At 36.2% G+C, this 18420-nt stretch overlaps 1 protein-coding gene across 1 annotated transcript in view; it reads left to right on the plus strand.

Moving 5' to 3' along the window:
* EIF2AK4 (eukaryotic translation initiation factor 2 alpha kinase 4) overlaps positions 1–17752 on the plus strand; it is a 37760-nt gene extending 20008 nt beyond the window's left edge. The window contains exons 22-39 of the mRNA XM_080396429.1: positions 609–684; positions 2263–2384; positions 3619–3668; positions 3762–3930; positions 4429–4545; positions 5262–5327; positions 5875–6045; positions 6618–6752; positions 6898–7005; positions 7762–7890; positions 9486–9572; positions 10893–11005; positions 12496–12554; positions 13685–13782; positions 14141–14209; positions 14770–14814; positions 15911–16035; positions 17245–17752. Coding sequence (XP_080252555.1) covers positions 609–684; positions 2263–2384; positions 3619–3668; positions 3762–3930; positions 4429–4545; positions 5262–5327; positions 5875–6045; positions 6618–6752; positions 6898–7005; positions 7762–7890; positions 9486–9572; positions 10893–11005; positions 12496–12554; positions 13685–13782; positions 14141–14209; positions 14770–14814; positions 15911–16035; positions 17245–17299 — 1794 coding nt within the window. The 3' untranslated portion in view covers positions 17300–17752. The remainder of the gene's footprint in view (positions 1–608; positions 685–2262; positions 2385–3618; positions 3669–3761; positions 3931–4428; positions 4546–5261; positions 5328–5874; positions 6046–6617; positions 6753–6897; positions 7006–7761; positions 7891–9485; positions 9573–10892; positions 11006–12495; positions 12555–13684; positions 13783–14140; positions 14210–14769; positions 14815–15910; positions 16036–17244) is intronic.
* The last annotated feature ends 668 nt before the right edge of the window (positions 17753–18420 follow it).

The following is an 18420-nucleotide window of genomic DNA, read 5'->3' on the forward strand; positions in this document are numbered from 1 at the left end:
GGGATGTGTGGGTTTTTTTTATCCTGTTTTCATGTTAAAAAAATGTTTATAGGGGTAAACTCTTTAACATGTTTGAGAGAATTGCATTACCTCTTAAGATTAACCTTCACATTAGTTCCCATTTAAAGCTACAACCTGTACTGTGTGGGCTTGAATAACCGCTTCCCATATGAGCCTTAAATTCATTCTTCAGTGAAGAAACAAGCAGTGTTTGATTGTAGCAGCTAAAACTTTAAGCTTGTGTCCAGATGATCAGTTTCTTTAACCTGAATTTCTGTCAAACTAATAGTACTTGCATCTGATTGCCAGCAGAATGTGTTGCCTCCAGCCATTTTTTTCCCCTTTCTTATCATGGCAATCAAAGTAATCCTTCTCAGTTTCTGAACTCTTAAATCTTTCTAAAGCAAAAGAAATACAAGATAACACAGTACAATAATGCTTTGTGTAGCTGTAGTTACTTTTTTGCTCTGTAAGCGTTACAATTTATTATATTTGGACGAGATAGGAGAGTGCTTATTGCCTATATTACATGGAATGATCGCCTATATTACATGGAGTGTTCGTCGCATATGAATTATATATGTACTTTTTATTTGTGATGGTTTCAGGGTAGTTTTTCTATTTGGGCAGCCAAGATACAGCAGCATGTATGTGAGATTGTCAGCCGGATATTTAAAAGACACGGTGGGTGTGTTTACAAAAGTAATTTGTTTCCTTTTTCATGATTGAATGGAATGGTTTTACTGCTATCACATGAGTTAGAAAGTACATTCAGTAGTTACATGTCACTTGAAGTTTTACGTTGTTTTTTTGCTGTTATTTCATCATTCCAGTAATAGCTGATAACTGCAAATCAAAATTATTTACATTTTCTACAGATAAAACAGTGAAAATCTTAATTACACCTCCAAATGTATTTGCTTTTTATGATGATTCTGTATGAGCTTTTAGAGGTAGGGAGTGTTATGTAAAATCTAGATCTGAATATAAGGGTAGCTCTATAGTGAAAGACCAAGCATCCATGTAGTACGGTAACCTATCTTTGGACACAGCCAGAATGGGAGCGGCCTAAGAGAGAGCATGGAAACAGAGCAAGTGTATAGTGGTATTTTCAGTGGTACTGCTCATGGCAATGATTTGCTGTTAAGGAACTTCTTGAGCCAGAGCAGGTGTCATGGTGGTTATTCTTTGACGTTTTTTCCTTCCAGGACTCTGTCCAGTCATTAGTAATAGTATTTGCTTAAAATGAGTTATTAAGAGAGGAAGAAAATTTATACATCCACAATCGCATTTGAAATGTTATAAATTGTATTGTTTTATAGGTGTTCATGATACTATTTATATTTTAAAATTGTCTATTTTTACGTAAAAGTGGGAGATTTCCTAATATAATCTGATTAAGCATGATCAGGGTTTGGCAATACAAAAGAATGAGGCAGCGAGCGATATGAAGTCAAGTAAGGAGAAGTTACACACCCTACCCCCATTTAAAGCATGACAGACTTTGGAATGCGTCATCATTCTGGAGATAGAAATATTTTCATTCTTTTGGAAGAAAAGGGGGTGTTTAGTTATATATTTTTTTCTATTAGATTGTATCTGCTGTCTGTAATGGTTAGAAGCATGTCCCTGTACTTGGGACTTTTTTTTTTCCCCTTGATTTAAAAGGGTTTCTGTTGAAATCTAATAGAAGATGTGAGTAAAACTATAATGAAATAACTATTGGAGAATCAGTAGAGAATTTTAAACAGGAAAGTGTATTTCAGTGATGCTATTGTTAATAGTAAGGCTTCAATGAAGATTCGATTCATACAGATGAATGGTTGCAAAATATAGCTGGAAAAGAGGTATTTATGAGGTTTCAAAGTGAGCCATGAACGTTTCTAGCAGAATCTTGAAACAGAGGATGCAGCCTATCTCAGCAATACTTGTTCTCTATGGAAGTGCCTCTAGACCAAAACAGTACTACTGGTATGTGCAGAGTTTCTTACCTTAGTTTCGTATGCATGCTCTTGTGAAAGACACTCTGTTTCTCTGTGGGCTGCCTACTGAGCCCAAGAGTGCAAGACAGAACATAAAAGTTTGTTTGATGGCTTTCTCTAAATGGTGGAAGAAGAAAGTCTGTTGAGGACACTTAAAGTAGCATAATTTTTAAAAGGTATTGATTGAGATGATCATGCCCCGCAAAGTTGTTCGTGAGCTTGTAAAAAGCAGATGTTACTTCTGAAATGGGAGATAACAGTATTTACTGGTTTTGTGCAGGAGCTATCAAGCTGCATACTCCACTGCTAATGCCCAGAAATAAAAAGTTATATGAACATAATGAAGCTTCATATTTCATGGATCACAGTGGGATGCTAGTAATGCTTCCTTATGACCTCAGAGTAAGTAGTATCATCTCACCAGGCAAAGCTGGGTTTGAAGAGTGCTGTGGTGTTTGTAGATAACTTTTGATTCAGTGGTCACAAATTTGATTTAGCTTTATACTACTTCTGATTGCTGAAGTAGTGTATCTTTCAGTGGCTGTTCCTTTGTTCCTTAGGGCTGTACTCCTGGTCTCAGAGCGGAAACAGACTTTTTTATCCTCTTTATTTTTTCCTCTCTTTTTTTTTTTGTTTTGTTTTTTTTTTTACCTCCTGCCCCCCCACCCCCTTTTTTTTTTTAACATAGATGAAAATAATGCCATATTGTAAATGTGATAGATCTCACTGTAGGGTTTTGGTGTTGGGGTTTTTTTGGTTTGTTGGTGGGGTTTTTTCTTGCTTATATAAGAGATAAGACTTCTTCAATAACCAGTGAAAATTCTAACATTCCTACCCCTTTCATATTTATATGTCTATTTTATAGAGTATGTGGGTAACAGTCTGTCCAGTTTTATGTTTCTCAAACAGATATCAAGGATCGTTGTACTCGTGAAAGGAATTGCTGTTTGCACAGTTAACATTTTACTGTCTGGGATTCCTCTATAATACCCAATTGTGTGCAAAGTTGGCCTAATTAAATTACCTTGCACTTAAATTTAACATCTAAATGCTTTAAGTTTTTTGGGTTTGGCTGTTGTTTTTTTTTAATTATTGATGGTTAAAGAACCTGATGTTTTGTATTCCATTTCACTAATTTAAGGTCAGTTTGACTTATTTTTCCTTTGCATTTATAACATCAAGCTATACAATATGATTCACAATTGAGGACTTGTGCAGGATTTACAAAATTGATCTTTCTTTTGGAATTACTTGTTTTGGAAAAATGTGTTGACCAAACATTTATTTTTAAAAATACTCCTTTATTATCTTTATGTAAACAGCAAAATACCTGCTTGTACATTTTAATACACTCATAGTCGATTTATGATGCATTTTGGATGTGTTAGGGCAATTATGAAAGGTCCTTGTGTCCCTCTCCAAGCCTTTCTAAGAACTTGGCAGGGGGATGTTTTTAGTGAAAGCGTGCAGCAACGGTGATTGGATTAATGCTGCTTGGGTATGGCAGATATTTAAGGCACCATTACATATGTGAGAGTACAGATGTTACTGCATGATGGTTACTAATCTCCAGTTTCAGAGCATAGTTAAAGTGAATGTTTTGTTTCAACAGTGTTCATGGATTTTTGTTTTTCAGATTCCTTTTGCAAGATTTGTAGCTAGAAATAACATATCAAATTTGAAAAGGTAAGGGACATGGAGATAATGTTTTGCACAGATGCCATGCTTTATGACAGTGACCACTGAAGATGCTGATATGTTCTTCAATGTTTCCTTTAGATACTGTATAGAGCGAGTTTTCAGACCTCGGAAATTAGACCGCTGTCATCCCAAAGAACTCCTAGAATGTGCATTTGACATCATTACATCTACTGGAAATAGCTTTTTGCCTATAGCAGAAACAATTTATGCCATTTCAGAAATCATTCAAGAGTTTTCAGTGCTGCAGGTAGATTTGCTAATCATCCCCTTTGCTCTCTCTTCAGTCCTAAAATTTTAATCTAAGTATTTAGTCTGATGTGTTTAAAAAGGATAGTTCCTTTAACCTTAACAAGTACAGAGCTGTTTTAACATTTTAGTGATAGTCAGTTATAGAACACTGTCATTTAAATAAAAAATACATTCTGTAGTTAAACTTCAAACGAAGCATAGGTTTGTGGGCAAAGGAAATATTAATTGAATCCTTCCAGTGCCATTGAAATAATAATCTGTCTTCTGTCGGGCAAGTGATGATTGTAGAATGGGACAGGCCTTACCATTCTTTAGTTGTAGATAGAAGCTAAGTGGTGGAAGGAGAGGTCTGAAGCTACCTTTGAACTATTAAATGTTTAGGAAACTTTTTCTTTTTAAAGCAAAATGGCATCCAAGTAAAACTTTTTTTTTTTTCTTTTTTTCCTTTCCTTCCTTCTTTCCTTATTTCCTTCCTTTTTTCTTTACCCTTCATTAGGAAAGAAATTACAGTATTTACTTGAACCATACTGCCTTACTGAAAGCTATACTTCTGCACTGTGGGATACCAGAGGATAAACTCAATCAAGTCTACGTCATTCTGTGTGATGCTGTGGTAAGATGTTAGTTATTAATCTGATCTCTGTAATCGTCACTGTAAAGTATCTTATTTTATGGAGCCATCTCCATATGTGCAAATACGGCAGTGGGCAAAGATGCTGTCTCATTGCCAGCATAGCCAGGAATATCCTGTTGATATATAAAAAAAGCTGGCTATCTTTGGACTGTAAACTCAGATGAATTACTTTTCTGTTACTTCTGGATTGGGATGTTTTAAGATTATTTTTAAATGTGTGTTTATGAGAGAATTATTCACATGCATAATTAAGAACTGCTAGGCTATTCAATAAAAACTTTAAAATCTTAATATCATGTTCACCTTTATACCTTATAAGTAGAGAAAATAGATGAAATCAATTTGAATAATTAAGGTAGTGTTTAAATCCCAACAAAATGTCTTTTTTATTTCCTTTATGTAAATTAATAAACAAAAGATTAAACGTTTCAGTATTTATGAAGTGCTTTTTAACAAAGTTAGTATTTTCATAGATTTTGTTGTGTCTTGAAACCAAGCCAAATATGGCCTTCCTACAAGATTGGTGGAAAATGTGTTATTTATTGTTTTTGTTCTTTTACAGTATTATTGCAGTTTGTAAATGCAGCCTTTAATTAAAGGTATTGGAAAGTTGTGTTTTAATTCTTCTCGGCAATAGTAATTTATTTTTTTTGGTAACTTGAATTGTTGAATACATTTGAATCTTTCTCTTGTAGACTGAAAAGCTAACTAAAAGAGAAGTAGAAGCCAAATTCTGTAATCTTTCTCTCTCATCAAATTGTGTAAGTAATTTTAATTCAGTGTTAATTTCCCTGTAACTTGCCATAAGTCAGTAATACTTTATTTACTTTGTGATTTAATCAACCAGAGTAAGAAAAATAAATTGTTACATCTACTGTTAGAAATAGATCAGTCTGCCTGGAAGTGGTCTGATTTTGTTCTTTGTTCTTTCTGGAAGTCAGAATTGCAATTGTCCAAGTTTCTTTCTTTTAAACGTATTTTTCAGACTATAGAAACAAAGGGTAAGTAGAATACTGCACAGTGGTATTTAGTAAAACAAACTGAGAGAAACTTCTTAAAAAAATTGTCTACAAATATTAATGAATGCGCATAAGGAGTTCAGGTTAACATTTGGACACCCTGATCAGACTCTTACCTGGCCATTCTTTTGCTCAGCTCACTAGGTAAAAAAAGGCCGCTAGGCAAAACAAGCGGAAAAAAGCCGGTATTTTACTCACACCAAGTCAAATCTTTTTCATTTTTTTAGATGTGACCTATTTATGACCACTGTCAGTGGTGCTACTTACAGATATTTTTTTTTGGTTTTAGCTTTCTCGATTGTACAGATTCATTGAGCAGAAAGGAGAAGCAAGTAATGTATTTGCATTTTTAAACACAACGATAAAACAGAAGCCAGGTGTCACTCAGCTGTTGAAGCATGGCATGAAGGATTTAGAGGAAATCATTGGTCTGTTAAAGCAACTTGGAATAAAACTTCAGGTTTGTAAAATACTCTGTGAATAACTTAATGGATTTATAGACTGCTGGGCCTTATAATTTGCTGAGCAACAAAGTAATATTTTAGAATAGAAAAAGCACATCAGAATGTCTTTTGATGGCAGATAATAATACTGGCATTGATGTTTGGTTTTATTTGTTTGAAGCTCATTTTAAGAATAAGACCTTTTCCAGTCAGAAGTCTCTGGCTTAATTAATGTCTAATTTCCCCCACAACCAGGATTGAAAGCATTACCTAAAGCATAAACAATTTGTAAAATTTTGAAACAAACTAGAAGTACTTTAAAAATGCAGAAAACTGGTGACTACTAAAAGCCTCCCCTGCTCTACCTTCTTTGAGGCTTGCTGTTTGAGTCTTGTGCTGTAGGTCTGTTGAGATGCTTTAAGATTAAAGTATCATTTCTGTTTTAGATTTTTGGAGGTAAGGGGGTGTTTCCATATGTCTTCCTTATGTGAGAACAGTGTTTTCAATCCATATTGCTAATAGGAAATTAATTATATTAACCAGTAGTACTGGCAACAGTCTTGTACACATGTTCATTTTTATTTTACAGGTTTCTATAAATCTGGGGCTAGTTTACAAAATACAGCAGCACAATGGTGTTATCTTTCAGTTTATAGCATACATCAAAAGAAGGCAAAGAACTGTACCTGAAATTCTTGCTGCGGGGGGCAGATATGATCATCTGGTATGTGCCCATATCTTTTCCATGCATTTAGGTGTGGTTTTGTTTGTTGGGGTTTTTTTTAAATCATGAAAAAATTAAAAACCTTTTTGACATTTTGCAGAGATAACTATATGGGTCTTCTACTTTCTTTTTGTTTTGTTTTGAGATTCCACAATTCAGAGGGCCACAGACAGTAGGACCGGTTCCTTCAGCTGTTGGAGTCAGCATAGCTATAGATAAAATAACTTCTGCTGTTTCCAGTGTGGAGGATTTTGTAAGTCTGGGGTTTTGGGAGGTGGGAGGTTTTGTTTGTTTGTTTACTCCAGACAGTTCAGTAACCTAACAATAGCCACAGATGGGCAAAAAATAAGATGGTCAGATGTGTTCCAAAAGAATACCATGCTGAAATAGACCGCAAATGTCAGGATGACCTGTTCGCTTCTGTGTTTCTCTACACAGAATTATTTAGTAGAGTAAGAATTAGGGGAAGAGAGGATCTTCAGGCTTATACTGTTTTATTTTTAATTTAAATGGGACATTTTTCTCAGCCTGTGGATTGTTTCAGATGGAAGAGTACAACTGTAGATATTTAGTGAGTGTTACTTTGCTGCTGCCATTTCTCCCTTTATAAACAGAAGATGGGGATGGAAGGAAGCTTAAGAAAATGGACTACTTTGTACAGTGTGACACAGTTTCACTTGGTTGTGGCATGTGTATTTTACTAACTTTGCTTTATAAGAATTAGCAATGCAAAGCAGCATGGGAAGGAAAGAACAGAATAGGCTAGGATACTTTGCAGGCTGAGACAGTACAGATGCTTTTTGCCAAAGGTTACGCTTTAGTGACTTTGAAACATGCTTAGGTAGATTATAGCTCTAAAAAGATATGGATCTAACCCCTTTTTCCAGCTTGATGAATTTTGAAAAACATTGGTATATTCATCCTTCTTTGTTACTGTAACTGCCTTCTGAAGGGGGAAAAGGTGGTCTTGTGGCTAATGCTGTCCCCCTTGTTTTTACTTTCCCTTCAGGTTTCTGTCAGCTCATGTGACCTGCTGGTTGTAAGTGTTGGTCAGATGTCAATGGGTAGAGCTATCAATATTGTTCAGAAACTCTGGACTGCAGGAATTCCAGCCGAAATAATGTATGACTGGTCCCAGGTAGAATTTCCGTCTCTGGGTGTTAACTATATTACTGTTTGCTAAGATTAGTGCAACCTGAGACCATCCTTTTTTTCATTTTTTTTCTATTTTTTACTGAGGTACAGACTTACAGAACTGAGCATGTAGGGTGCCGTTCAGCACCTGCAATGTTAAGAAAGTCTCACTGGCCTTGCAGCACTCTTCCTCTCTACCTCCCAGAGTATTTTAGTGTGATGGAGGATCTTTATGCATTCCTCAGAGCACAGAGGAATTAAGTGACCATCCCCAGTTGTACACAGAGTGTGGAGTCCAAGGCCTATTGAAATCAAGGGGGAAGTCACATAATGAGTTTAAAACAAGGCCAGTTAGCTCCAATTAAGTGAAGTGAGGATGCTTCAAAGCAGAAGCATATTTTTTACCAGTAAGGCAATATATTTTTCTTTCGGTGAGGGCTGCAAGTAGGATTCCTGAATTAATGATTCAGCCCTTAATAAGGGGCACATCTGGAATGGAACAGTAGCACCAACTTTTAAATGTATCTAGATAGCTGAAGGCTATCAGATACAGTGGGAATACTGACATCATTCTACTGTTAGAAAAACAGTTTAGTCAACTGAGCTACTAGATGGGCTGTGGGGTCCCCATGTAGTCCCTGGTGAGATGTGTGATAAGAGGGAAAGTGGCAAAGATAAGTTGTGCCCTTTTTTCTCCAGTTGAAACCAAGCAGAGCTTGAGCTGCAATCATTTGACTGGAGTAGTGAGCCACACAGCAATGCTGAAGTCCCTCTTCATAATGGTAACAGTTACCTGAGGAGTGTGACCGGTTCACCTTTAAGTATGCCAGCTGGTGACTACCAAAAAGAAACACTGTGCAGTTGCTCATTCTGAGTCGTGCTGCAGGACATTTTGAGCTCGCTTACTTAATTGCCCCAACTTTTTTGTAATCCTTTGCAATAACTTTTCCAACGGTTTCAGTTGCTCAGAATTTAAAAAAATCCAGATCATTATGCTTTTCCTATGATCACCCTGGGTTCTCTTCTTGCGATTCCTAAAGAATGAAGATTTGGGTGGCTCTTGCCTCTGTCTAATGCTGTCCTGCAACCCACTGCTGAGATCCCATAGCAAGCTAAGAGCCCCATAGCAAGCTCAGCACTGAGAGTGACGTAAGTCAGCCTCAGGTTTATGTGAAACCTAGCTGCAGTCAGCTTTCATGATGAGTACCAGTCATGCAGAACCGAGCTATTGCTGAAAGTTGCAGACAGTGGGGTGGTAACTGTTTGATTGATGTTACACGGCATGTTTTCACAGTTATCTAGATGTTGCTCTTCTGGTTGGCATATGGAAGGGCTAGCTGGATCCAGGACTGCAGGGCTAGGCATTCTTTGTCTCGTGTAGACTTAGACAGATCTCAAATTTTAAGGAGCATTAGGTGGATGCATAACAAAATTTCACCACCTGGACTACTTAAAGCTTTCTTCTTGGAAGCTTATATAATCAGTTTAATTGCTGCATTTCAAGTTAGTTTAAGGATAGGAGACTTTGATTACTTAAGTGATCATTTCATAATCTGTCAAATGTCTTGTCCCATTCCCCTTCCCCTGTTCCCATTTTAGTCCCAGGAAGAACTGCAGGAATACTGCAGATGCTCTGGGATTACATATGTGGCTCTTGTGTCTGATAAAGAAGGAAGTCATGTGAAGGTAAGTGTGGGACCAGAGGATACTTGATGACGTTTCAGATTCATAATCTGTTGTTCTACCTTTTTTTTAAAAAAAAAAAGAAAAGACCATGATTGTTTTCAATTAAATAAATTTAAGTAATTGAATTCAGTTGCTGTCATAGAAAGTTCTTCTGGAGAAGCCTGCTTTTTATTCCTCTGTAACACTTATTCACAGGCCTCCCTTCTTCTAGCACAGTCCAAAAATTAGTGCAAACAATGCTTAACTTTGTCATTGATGTCTTTACATAGAAAAAGGTTTCTCTTGTCTCTGATTTCTTTGAACCTACAAAATTAATTAGTTGACTTGGTGATCTTTCCAGTTGGCAGCTTTCCATGTTACAAAACAAGTATAATTAAAACCTAAATCTAAAACAATCAATGTAGTTCAAACAGGCAGAGTCTGAACCACACTCCTCATCTCTGTAAGCTAGGGTGGAAAGACTGAACTGTGTCACAATGCCGTCTGTGCTCCACAGCCTGTGGTTCTGGTGCCCTTTTAGAAGTTAAAACTTCATTCTGGATCATTAGGAAAAAGATCGTTATTCTTTGAATAAAGAGTCATCATTTGACTGAAAAAACCCTAACCATATGACAGCATCTGGCGTGGCCATGTTCCTTACCTAGCCAATGTATATAAAATATTTTTTGCTTTGTTTTTTCACTCTCCTTGTCATTGTAACAGAGTTGGCTAATAACTGTATGAACAAGTAGATTTTGATTATGAGAATACAATATATCAATGTCTTCCATAAGACTTTACAGAGTGTTCTTTTAAATATGGCTTTACTGAAGCAAAACAAACAAAGAACACGCCAATGAGGCAAATGGTATTGTTAGTGACTAATCTCTTGCCAGTAAAGATGGAGCAGATACTTTTAAGTTTTCAATGTTTGAATCTAACTCCTGCATACTGAAAGGCAAGCCTTATTCTAACAAAATTCCTACTCACTAAAAGAAAAAAAGCCCAAACCCAAATATGCTATTACTAATATGGTATTTGCATCTACAAACCATTCTGTTAAAAAAAAAATAATTATCACATATTAAATACAAGTAGCCAAGCTAGTTTAAGCTTTGGGTATGCAGAGAAAATCAGTTGGGGAAAAAAATATAAAATATTTAATTGGTAGTGATTGATTGGTAATGATGATAGCTTCCTTTGAAGAAGGAAGAATAATGATAGAAACCTTTGACTGTTTCACTGTTAATGGGTATGATGCAGTTTGGTTTTGATTAAATTTGATAAGTTTATTCATATGCCATTTTAAGAATTAACAAGAACCACTGAACTACATCATAGGTGAAATCCTTTGAGAAAGACAGACAGACGGAGAAAAGGATTTTAGAATCTGACTTAGTAGATCACCTGATCCAGAAATTGAAAACTAAAATCTGTGACGAAAGGTGTAGTAGGTAAGTAGCATAACATGTCAACCTGAATAGTCAAAAGTCAGAAGTGAATGTATATTTGTTTTAATGAAGTAATTTTAAGATATGCCTAGTTAAACCTCAATTTTATTTTATAAAGAGTAAGAGCTTTGCTGAATTTCTTTGGAGGGGAAAAGAAAGCAAAAGGCTTGGTTATAGAATTTTACTGAGATTAAGACAGAGTGATTTCCCTAGATGTTGTTATATTCAAATATCCATAGTGCTTCATAGATTAAAAGGCTGTGCAGTTATTCGGCTCAAATGCTACTAAAACACCAGTACTGTTTGCGTGGCAGGACTGCCTGCAAAGTCCCTGTTACTGACCAGAAGTCTATTACACTCATGTGTAATCAAAGAACTAAAACGGCAGATCCCTTTCATTCTGAGGCATTGTTGATATGGCAGAAATGAAGACTTAACTGCAGCACACCTGTACACTTTGGCTGTCACAAGTGAAAGTAACACCTGGCAAAGACTTCAGGTACACAGCAACACCCAATCATCCTGTCTTTGAAATGACTATTGTCACCAACAGAAACTAGTATGGAAATCATAGGAGAGGCCACAGTGCCACCTGTGTGCATAAGCAGGATAGCTGTTACTCACACATATCCCTTTGTAAATACGTAATTGTACACACATCTATAAATAATACGTGTGTACATATATGTGTATGCATGTACTGGCAGCAGGAACAAGTATGGTCTAGTCACACAATCCAGAATTCAGAAACTTGACATATTTGACATCCGTAGTACTTCTGAATAGACTTAACAACAAAGGAAACTGTTAAGCTGGGAAATGCTTAACTTGAGCAGTAGTTTGTGCAGGTGGTTAACATCTGCTGTGATCCGCCTCTTCCTTCTCCTTTTTCTGGCCTCAGCCAGTCTTGGCATTTAACTTGGCAACTAACCTGATTCTCGTATGTTTTATGACAGACCTACAGGATCTATTAGAAGCTGTGAAAGAAAATCATTCTTTCTAACAGTTAACCTTATTTCTAGATCCTGATTTCTTTGTTAATTAATCCTGAATATGGAAAGGGTTCCAAACTTGCTATTGAAAGATTCTTTGAATCTGTGTGATCTGAAGTATAAATATTACTGTGGTACTTTAGTATTATCTCACTGAAACCTGTAAGAAGTTGCAGATTAATAATATAGAGAGAATATTCTCATAATATATTCTAGTATTAGGATCTGAATCACGCTTGCGTGATGAGGGAGCACATTTTTTTTGTATCCATAGGAAGCATAAAGATTGCTTCTAGATCTGATTTTGTAATGTAATTTTGGAGGATTTCCTGTCTGTTCCAGAATAGAACTTAATCTGCAGATAGGTGCTGGGAAGTATCCATAAATTTCTCTGTTGGAATAAAATAAGTATGTTTGTATAATAATCTGAAACTGTGTCTTACTACAGTATCTCTTTGTTATTGTAAATATGTTTCCCTAACTGTCTTCGTTTATTTTTAGAGAAACCTCAGATAATCTTTCAGTACCAAATCAGAAGGGATCATTTACTAATATTTCAGGTATGTAGTCTCTAGTTACAGCACAAAAACTGTTTCTCTTTCTGCTTAGAAACTACTTTATAAGAAAATATTGCTGGAACATAAACTTTAGAAGTATTACCAAAGACAGAGCAAGAAAATGTTTTCTAGCAGTGCCTCTCGTTAGAGACACTTCCTCCTAATCTCAAATGTTATTCTAAGCAATCTGAACATGACATTTTTTCCAAACTAATGAAACAGGTGGTCGGATCTATAGACAGAATATTCACCATTCAAGCTTTAATGCACTGTAGTGATTCAGGAGGGTGGAAAAGTCAAAAACCATGAAGATTTCCTAACTGAGGAGAAACTAAATGTAATTTTTCATCAAACTGACATGGTCTGTGATTGTTACAGTGTTGAGACCCATGTACATCGACCTACTGTTCTACTAAGATTTTTTTTTTTCTTCACATGAAAATGCCTTTACATTTCTAGCTACAGATTTCCACTCCTTAATCTGATAATAGAAGTTTGTATATAAAGAATAATGTTAAGTACTTGTTGTGTGGATAAAGTTTGGCTTTTTTGATAATTATTTGAAGTACTGATAGAGTGTGTGGTGATCGGTGAGTGAGGTGGCCGTGCTTAACTGGGGGTTTGGGGGGGTTGTTCTTGTGTGTGTGATAACAGAAGTGGCAATTCAGATTTCAAAACAAGCCATTTCACACTTTAATTATTGTTATTCGGGGAAGCTGAGGACTGGGGTTTATTGTTTGTTTTGTCATTGACTCTGCTGTGGGACTGAGCATTAAACAGTTCCCTCATTCTTGTAATCACTTTTTCTTGTTTTTGATACTAGGTATGCTGCATTCCTCTAAACTTCTGCAAGCCGTTTGGAACCTTTTATTAGTTTCAGGGAATGTTGATATAAAATACCAGATTTCTTTGTCTTACCAACCAGTCCTTCATAGCCATAAGTGAGCGTTTGAGAATTTACATGAACATGTTTTCACTGTCCTATCGATTTGATTTACTTCAGAGTTTGGTAGCAGCTTTTTGAACCCTGTACTATACAGATCTTAGCTTATTAATATCTATGAATTTTCTGTTTCTTCCTGCTTTTTGTATAAAGAAAGAATATAATCTAAAACTGTATATTTGCATTTTAGGTGTATTTGAATCCCATGGACCTCTTGTAGTGCCTAATGTTAGTGTTATGACTCCCGAAAAATTATCTGCCAGTGCCAGGCGTCGTCAAGAAATTCAGGTATACACACATCAAATAAGTATTAAGAAGTGATTCTTAAAAGTTAAGGAATGGTAGAAATCATATTTTCCCTGTCTCCTAACTTAAACAAATATATCCTGTTTGTTCTTTATTCACAGAATAGACTATGAACAACACAAAAGGTTGAAGGCAAAGACCACCTTTTTTTAGATCTTGGGGATTATCTGTGACATTGTGGCTGAGCTGCCATTGTACATACATATTAGAGTCTTATTTTATTAGGTGAAGTGTGTAAACAGCCTCTTCTGTTCTCATCATCTATGAAATACAAAATAAGTGTTCCCAACCTGTGTCACAGAAGCAGTGTAATTTACTTTCACCCATCTTTTGTTGCCAGGTACAAACAAGACTTCAGACATTTGTTTCTAGCCTGCAACAGAAAACAAATGAGATTGAGATTTTAGCAGTAAGTATTTGGCAGAAGCCTGAATAAATTTCAAATTCTTAATTAATTTGGAAGATGCAGTTGCTATCTAGAACAAGCTACTGGCAATAGAATCACTTTAGAGATACCAAGTGAACCAGACTTCTGGTTAAATAAGACCCATGGCATGTTTCTTTAATACTTGAAAAGTATTTCGAATTGTGTAAATTCTTAAGCTGTACTTATGCTAACTACTATGGTAGACTTAATAACTTGTTCCTGCTAGACTTGCTCTTACATTTCCACTAACATAGCTTTTGTTTGTACATAGCTTTTAGACTTCACTGACCATGTCACAAAGGACTTTTAAAATGGTGGATGCTTTTCAGGAAACATACTGGCTATTTGCTTACGTCCATTTGGAACTTTCCATAATGGAATCTGTCATGAACAGTTTGTTTAAAACCTTGGTAAATTCCCAGTTCTGTCAGCACAAGTGCTTCTTTGGAAATAAAAAAGTCTGTCTCCCTTCAGTATAGCGAATACCCAGTTGGCAAACTGAAGAACTGTTAAGTATTGATTTCTTGATTATGTTTTTACAGGTAGATCTGCCAAAAGCAACTGTGATACACTTCTTATCATTAGAGGTAAGCAATTCAGTATTGTCACTGAAACTTTAATTGAACAATAGATGATAAATTCTGTTCCTAATGAAGTGGAATTTAAAATTCACCCATCGTAGGTTTTGTCCTTCAAGGAGTTTGAATTAGGTTTTAAAACTTGAAAGGATTTTTTTACCCAAGAAGCTTGACTGAGGCTAGAAAAATCTTTTTGTCAAATGCCCAAGTTACACAAGACACCATTAGAAAGTCCTAATACAAAGCTCTGTGCTTTTTCCCAAGAACAGTTAACTGAAATCGTCTTACTGCTCGCTTTCAGAAACCAGTAAGCATTAACAGCGGTTTCAATCAAGTTGTTTCTTGAAGCTGTTAATGAAGGAAGACCCAAAATACAGAGGCAGTTGTTTCAAGTACAGTAGCTGAAAACGTCTCCTAGTGAAGCCAAGATAAAAAGGGGTATGACACCTTTAACAACTCAAACTGCTAGATGTGAGGGGGAAAAAACCCACCAAAGACAAAGGTCTCTTCTTTCTTCCAGTGACAGTAGTAGCTTTAAAGTCCGGATATTTTACTAGTGAGAGGGTTATCTCCCCACCCCACAAAAGAAGAGGAATGGCATCCTCCCTGAAAGTGGGTTTAGCACTTTCGTACCTTTCATTTGCTGCTCTGAAGCAGTGCTTGTCTGGTAGTCAGACCCCAGTGAAACATTTGAAGATATTTCCAAAATATTTAAGTTTATCCAGTCTATCCAAATGACAGATTATTTATTTATTAAAGGTGATAAACTAAGACACACGATCAGCTTTTTGACCACCGTTATACCACGGTTCTCATATTCTGTTCAGCATTGCAAACCGGGTAGAGTCCTCTTTGTTGCTTACACCTTTTTATCATTAAATCACCTGTGTTAAGAAACTGATCACTAAATTCTTAATACATTTTCTTAAAAACATTCTAACAAAATAATGTTGCATGTTACGTGAATTTTGTTTGAAACCTTTTTAATTAAAGGAACATGAACATTACACAGTGTTCAGAAAACTGAATCCAATTGGGAGGAGTATTTCCTTCATGAGAGAATGTAAGACTGTATCATAGCCTCTTGTCAATTTTTTTTTCTTAGTTTGATGGAGATAGACAAGCCTTTGATGCTACCGTGAGACAACTGATGTCACGATGGCCAAAACAGAGATGTTCATACTTGCAAGCAATTTGTGATGAAATTTACAGTATCAAAATGGAAAAGAGGTAAATTTGTTAAGCTCTTACAAGTGGTACATAAAACATCTCAGTTATGCTTTCAAACTTGACTAAATAAGCTGTTTTTAATTTGTCCTCCCCTTTCCCTCTCCCTGAGGAAAACAGAAATATTCAGGAAATGTATATAGTTCCCTGAGTACTATGGGAAGAGATTACTGGTCGTGTAATCATCACTTGTAGTAAATTGTAAATTCTTGGCCATGTAAATTCTTCATTTTTATAAGCCTTTACAAAAAATTCTAAAATGTACTCCCACTGTGCTCACTTGCTGCTTTGTTCATAACACTGAATAGCAAACAACTACATATATTGAGGTATACTGCTATTCTATATATGCTATATAGAGGAGAACAACCCTCTTTTCTCATGGGAGGGACTCAGTTTGCATTGTAAAACTCAGATGCATTTAATTCCTCCTGCTCTGAAGGAATTTGATGGGAATCTGGCAGAGCTGACAGACTACCCAGCTTTAAGCAAACACAGTGTATGCTCTCTCAACATGTACAGTGAAGCCCATTTCTACTTTCTAAACAAAAACATTTGTTTGGCTTGTAGTCTCCTTATTGGATTCTGGCAAGGCTGAAACACAGAGTCTGGGCACATCCAGTTTTAAGCCTCAGATTTTCAGCTGTTGCATGTACTGGTACAGTTAAGTGAGAGCTGGATATTTATGTCCTATTGTGGGTTTCATTGGTAGTATGTTTTCTAAAACCTGTGTTCAACTTGAAGGTACTTAGCATTTAAATGAGTCTAAAAATTGACCAATTCCTTTTTCTTAGAGATGCAGCAAAATTGCTTCAGTTTCAGTTATGTTTACTAACACAACTAAATAGCAAGTGAAGTGGTTTTTTTCTTCCTGTGGCTTGCAAGGCTCTGAGCAACAGAACCCAATTACTACATACAGATAATATTCCATACAATGTTGGGTGTGAGCATGATGCAGTCCCTGACAGCATCTTCCTTTCCTGTTTGACACCTGCACACAGAGCACTGCTTAGCCATAAGCCTTCAGATCACTGAATAAAAACTGAACGGGCTAGGTAAAGGGGAAAACTGCAGTCACAGCCAAAGGCACTAAAACTTCCTGCTTTTCTGCTTAATCTTTGCAGTTAGCTTGCTGCCAAGATTCGCGACAGACATTGTAGCTTTTGAACCTAGTTTCAAAGTTTAAAAATTCTCTTTTCCTTCCTTCTGCAGGGTTCCTGCGCTTATCCTGTACAGTTACCCAGATGAATACAAGGTTTTGTTTTAGTGCTTAAAGCAGCTTTTATGGAATGCTTGTATAATAGGAACAGTGTTTTTGTCAAAAGGAATTTCAAAGAGCTGCAATGCAAGACAGGGAACTAATGCCTTTTTACGTGTCCATATTGAATTTTATGTGTAATATGAAACTGTAAATTTATGTCAAAGTGGAAATGTGTTTTATAGACGATTCAGGAATGTCTGACTACCGCCACAGATATGTATTATAATGTAATTCTTTCCCTTATGCCAAGAAAGAGATTACCAGCTGTGCAGGTGTAAAACTTTTTTTTAAAAATAGTTTCAGAATGCCTTTTACGTCAACATGCAACAGTAGTACTGAAATGAGAAACTCAGCTCAAGGATTAGAGGATAATTTATCTTCAACTGTAACACAGTTTTAAACTTTTTTGAAGAAGGGGTTTTGTGTAATAAAAGGTTTGGCTACTGAGCCTTCTTGAAACACCTGTTACAAGCTTTTTGTGGTTTGTGTTTGTTTTGCTTTGCTTTTTTAAACCTACTGTTTTATACAGTGATAAAAAGATGGTAGATTTCAAGCTGAGACAGTCGCTGCAAACCTGGCTGCCTGCCTGTGCTTGTCCTGCCTCTGCTTTTGCATTCAAGTCAAGCAGAGGCTTCCTGGGAGATGAAGTAAGACTGATACAGGAAAGGACCTAAACCTAAGACTGCTCTCCTCACATGCATTGTCGGCTTAAGTTTGAACTTAAAGCCATAGTAATAATGGTAAAATTCCCATGATCTTCTTGAAGCTAATCAGGAAAAGCTGAGCAAATCTGAAGGTAAGTTCCAGCAGCCATAGTTATTTCACATCAACCTAATCAAAATACTCAAGTGAATATGCAGAAAAGAAAATACACTGGTGTTTACCCTCCCTCCCTACTGGGTACCTTCTGTTTCTTCAACTCAAATGACTGCCTTTAGTGCTGCAGGCTTACTGCATTAATACCTACTTCTATTCTGCCCTTTTCTCATAGTAAAGATGGGGGCAAAGTTTAAATATGTAAAGAGGTAATTAAAAACAAACTCAGTAACTTCTCTGAACTGTGAATTGTTCCACCACCACATGAAGCAGCATCAGGGGAAGCAAAGGCACAAATAACCACAGCATTG

The sequence above is a fragment of the Falco punctatus genome (genome assembly GCF_963210335.1).
Source record: "Falco punctatus genome assembly, chromosome: 7".
Classification (NCBI taxonomy): domain Eukaryota; kingdom Metazoa; phylum Chordata; class Aves; order Falconiformes; family Falconidae; genus Falco; species Falco punctatus.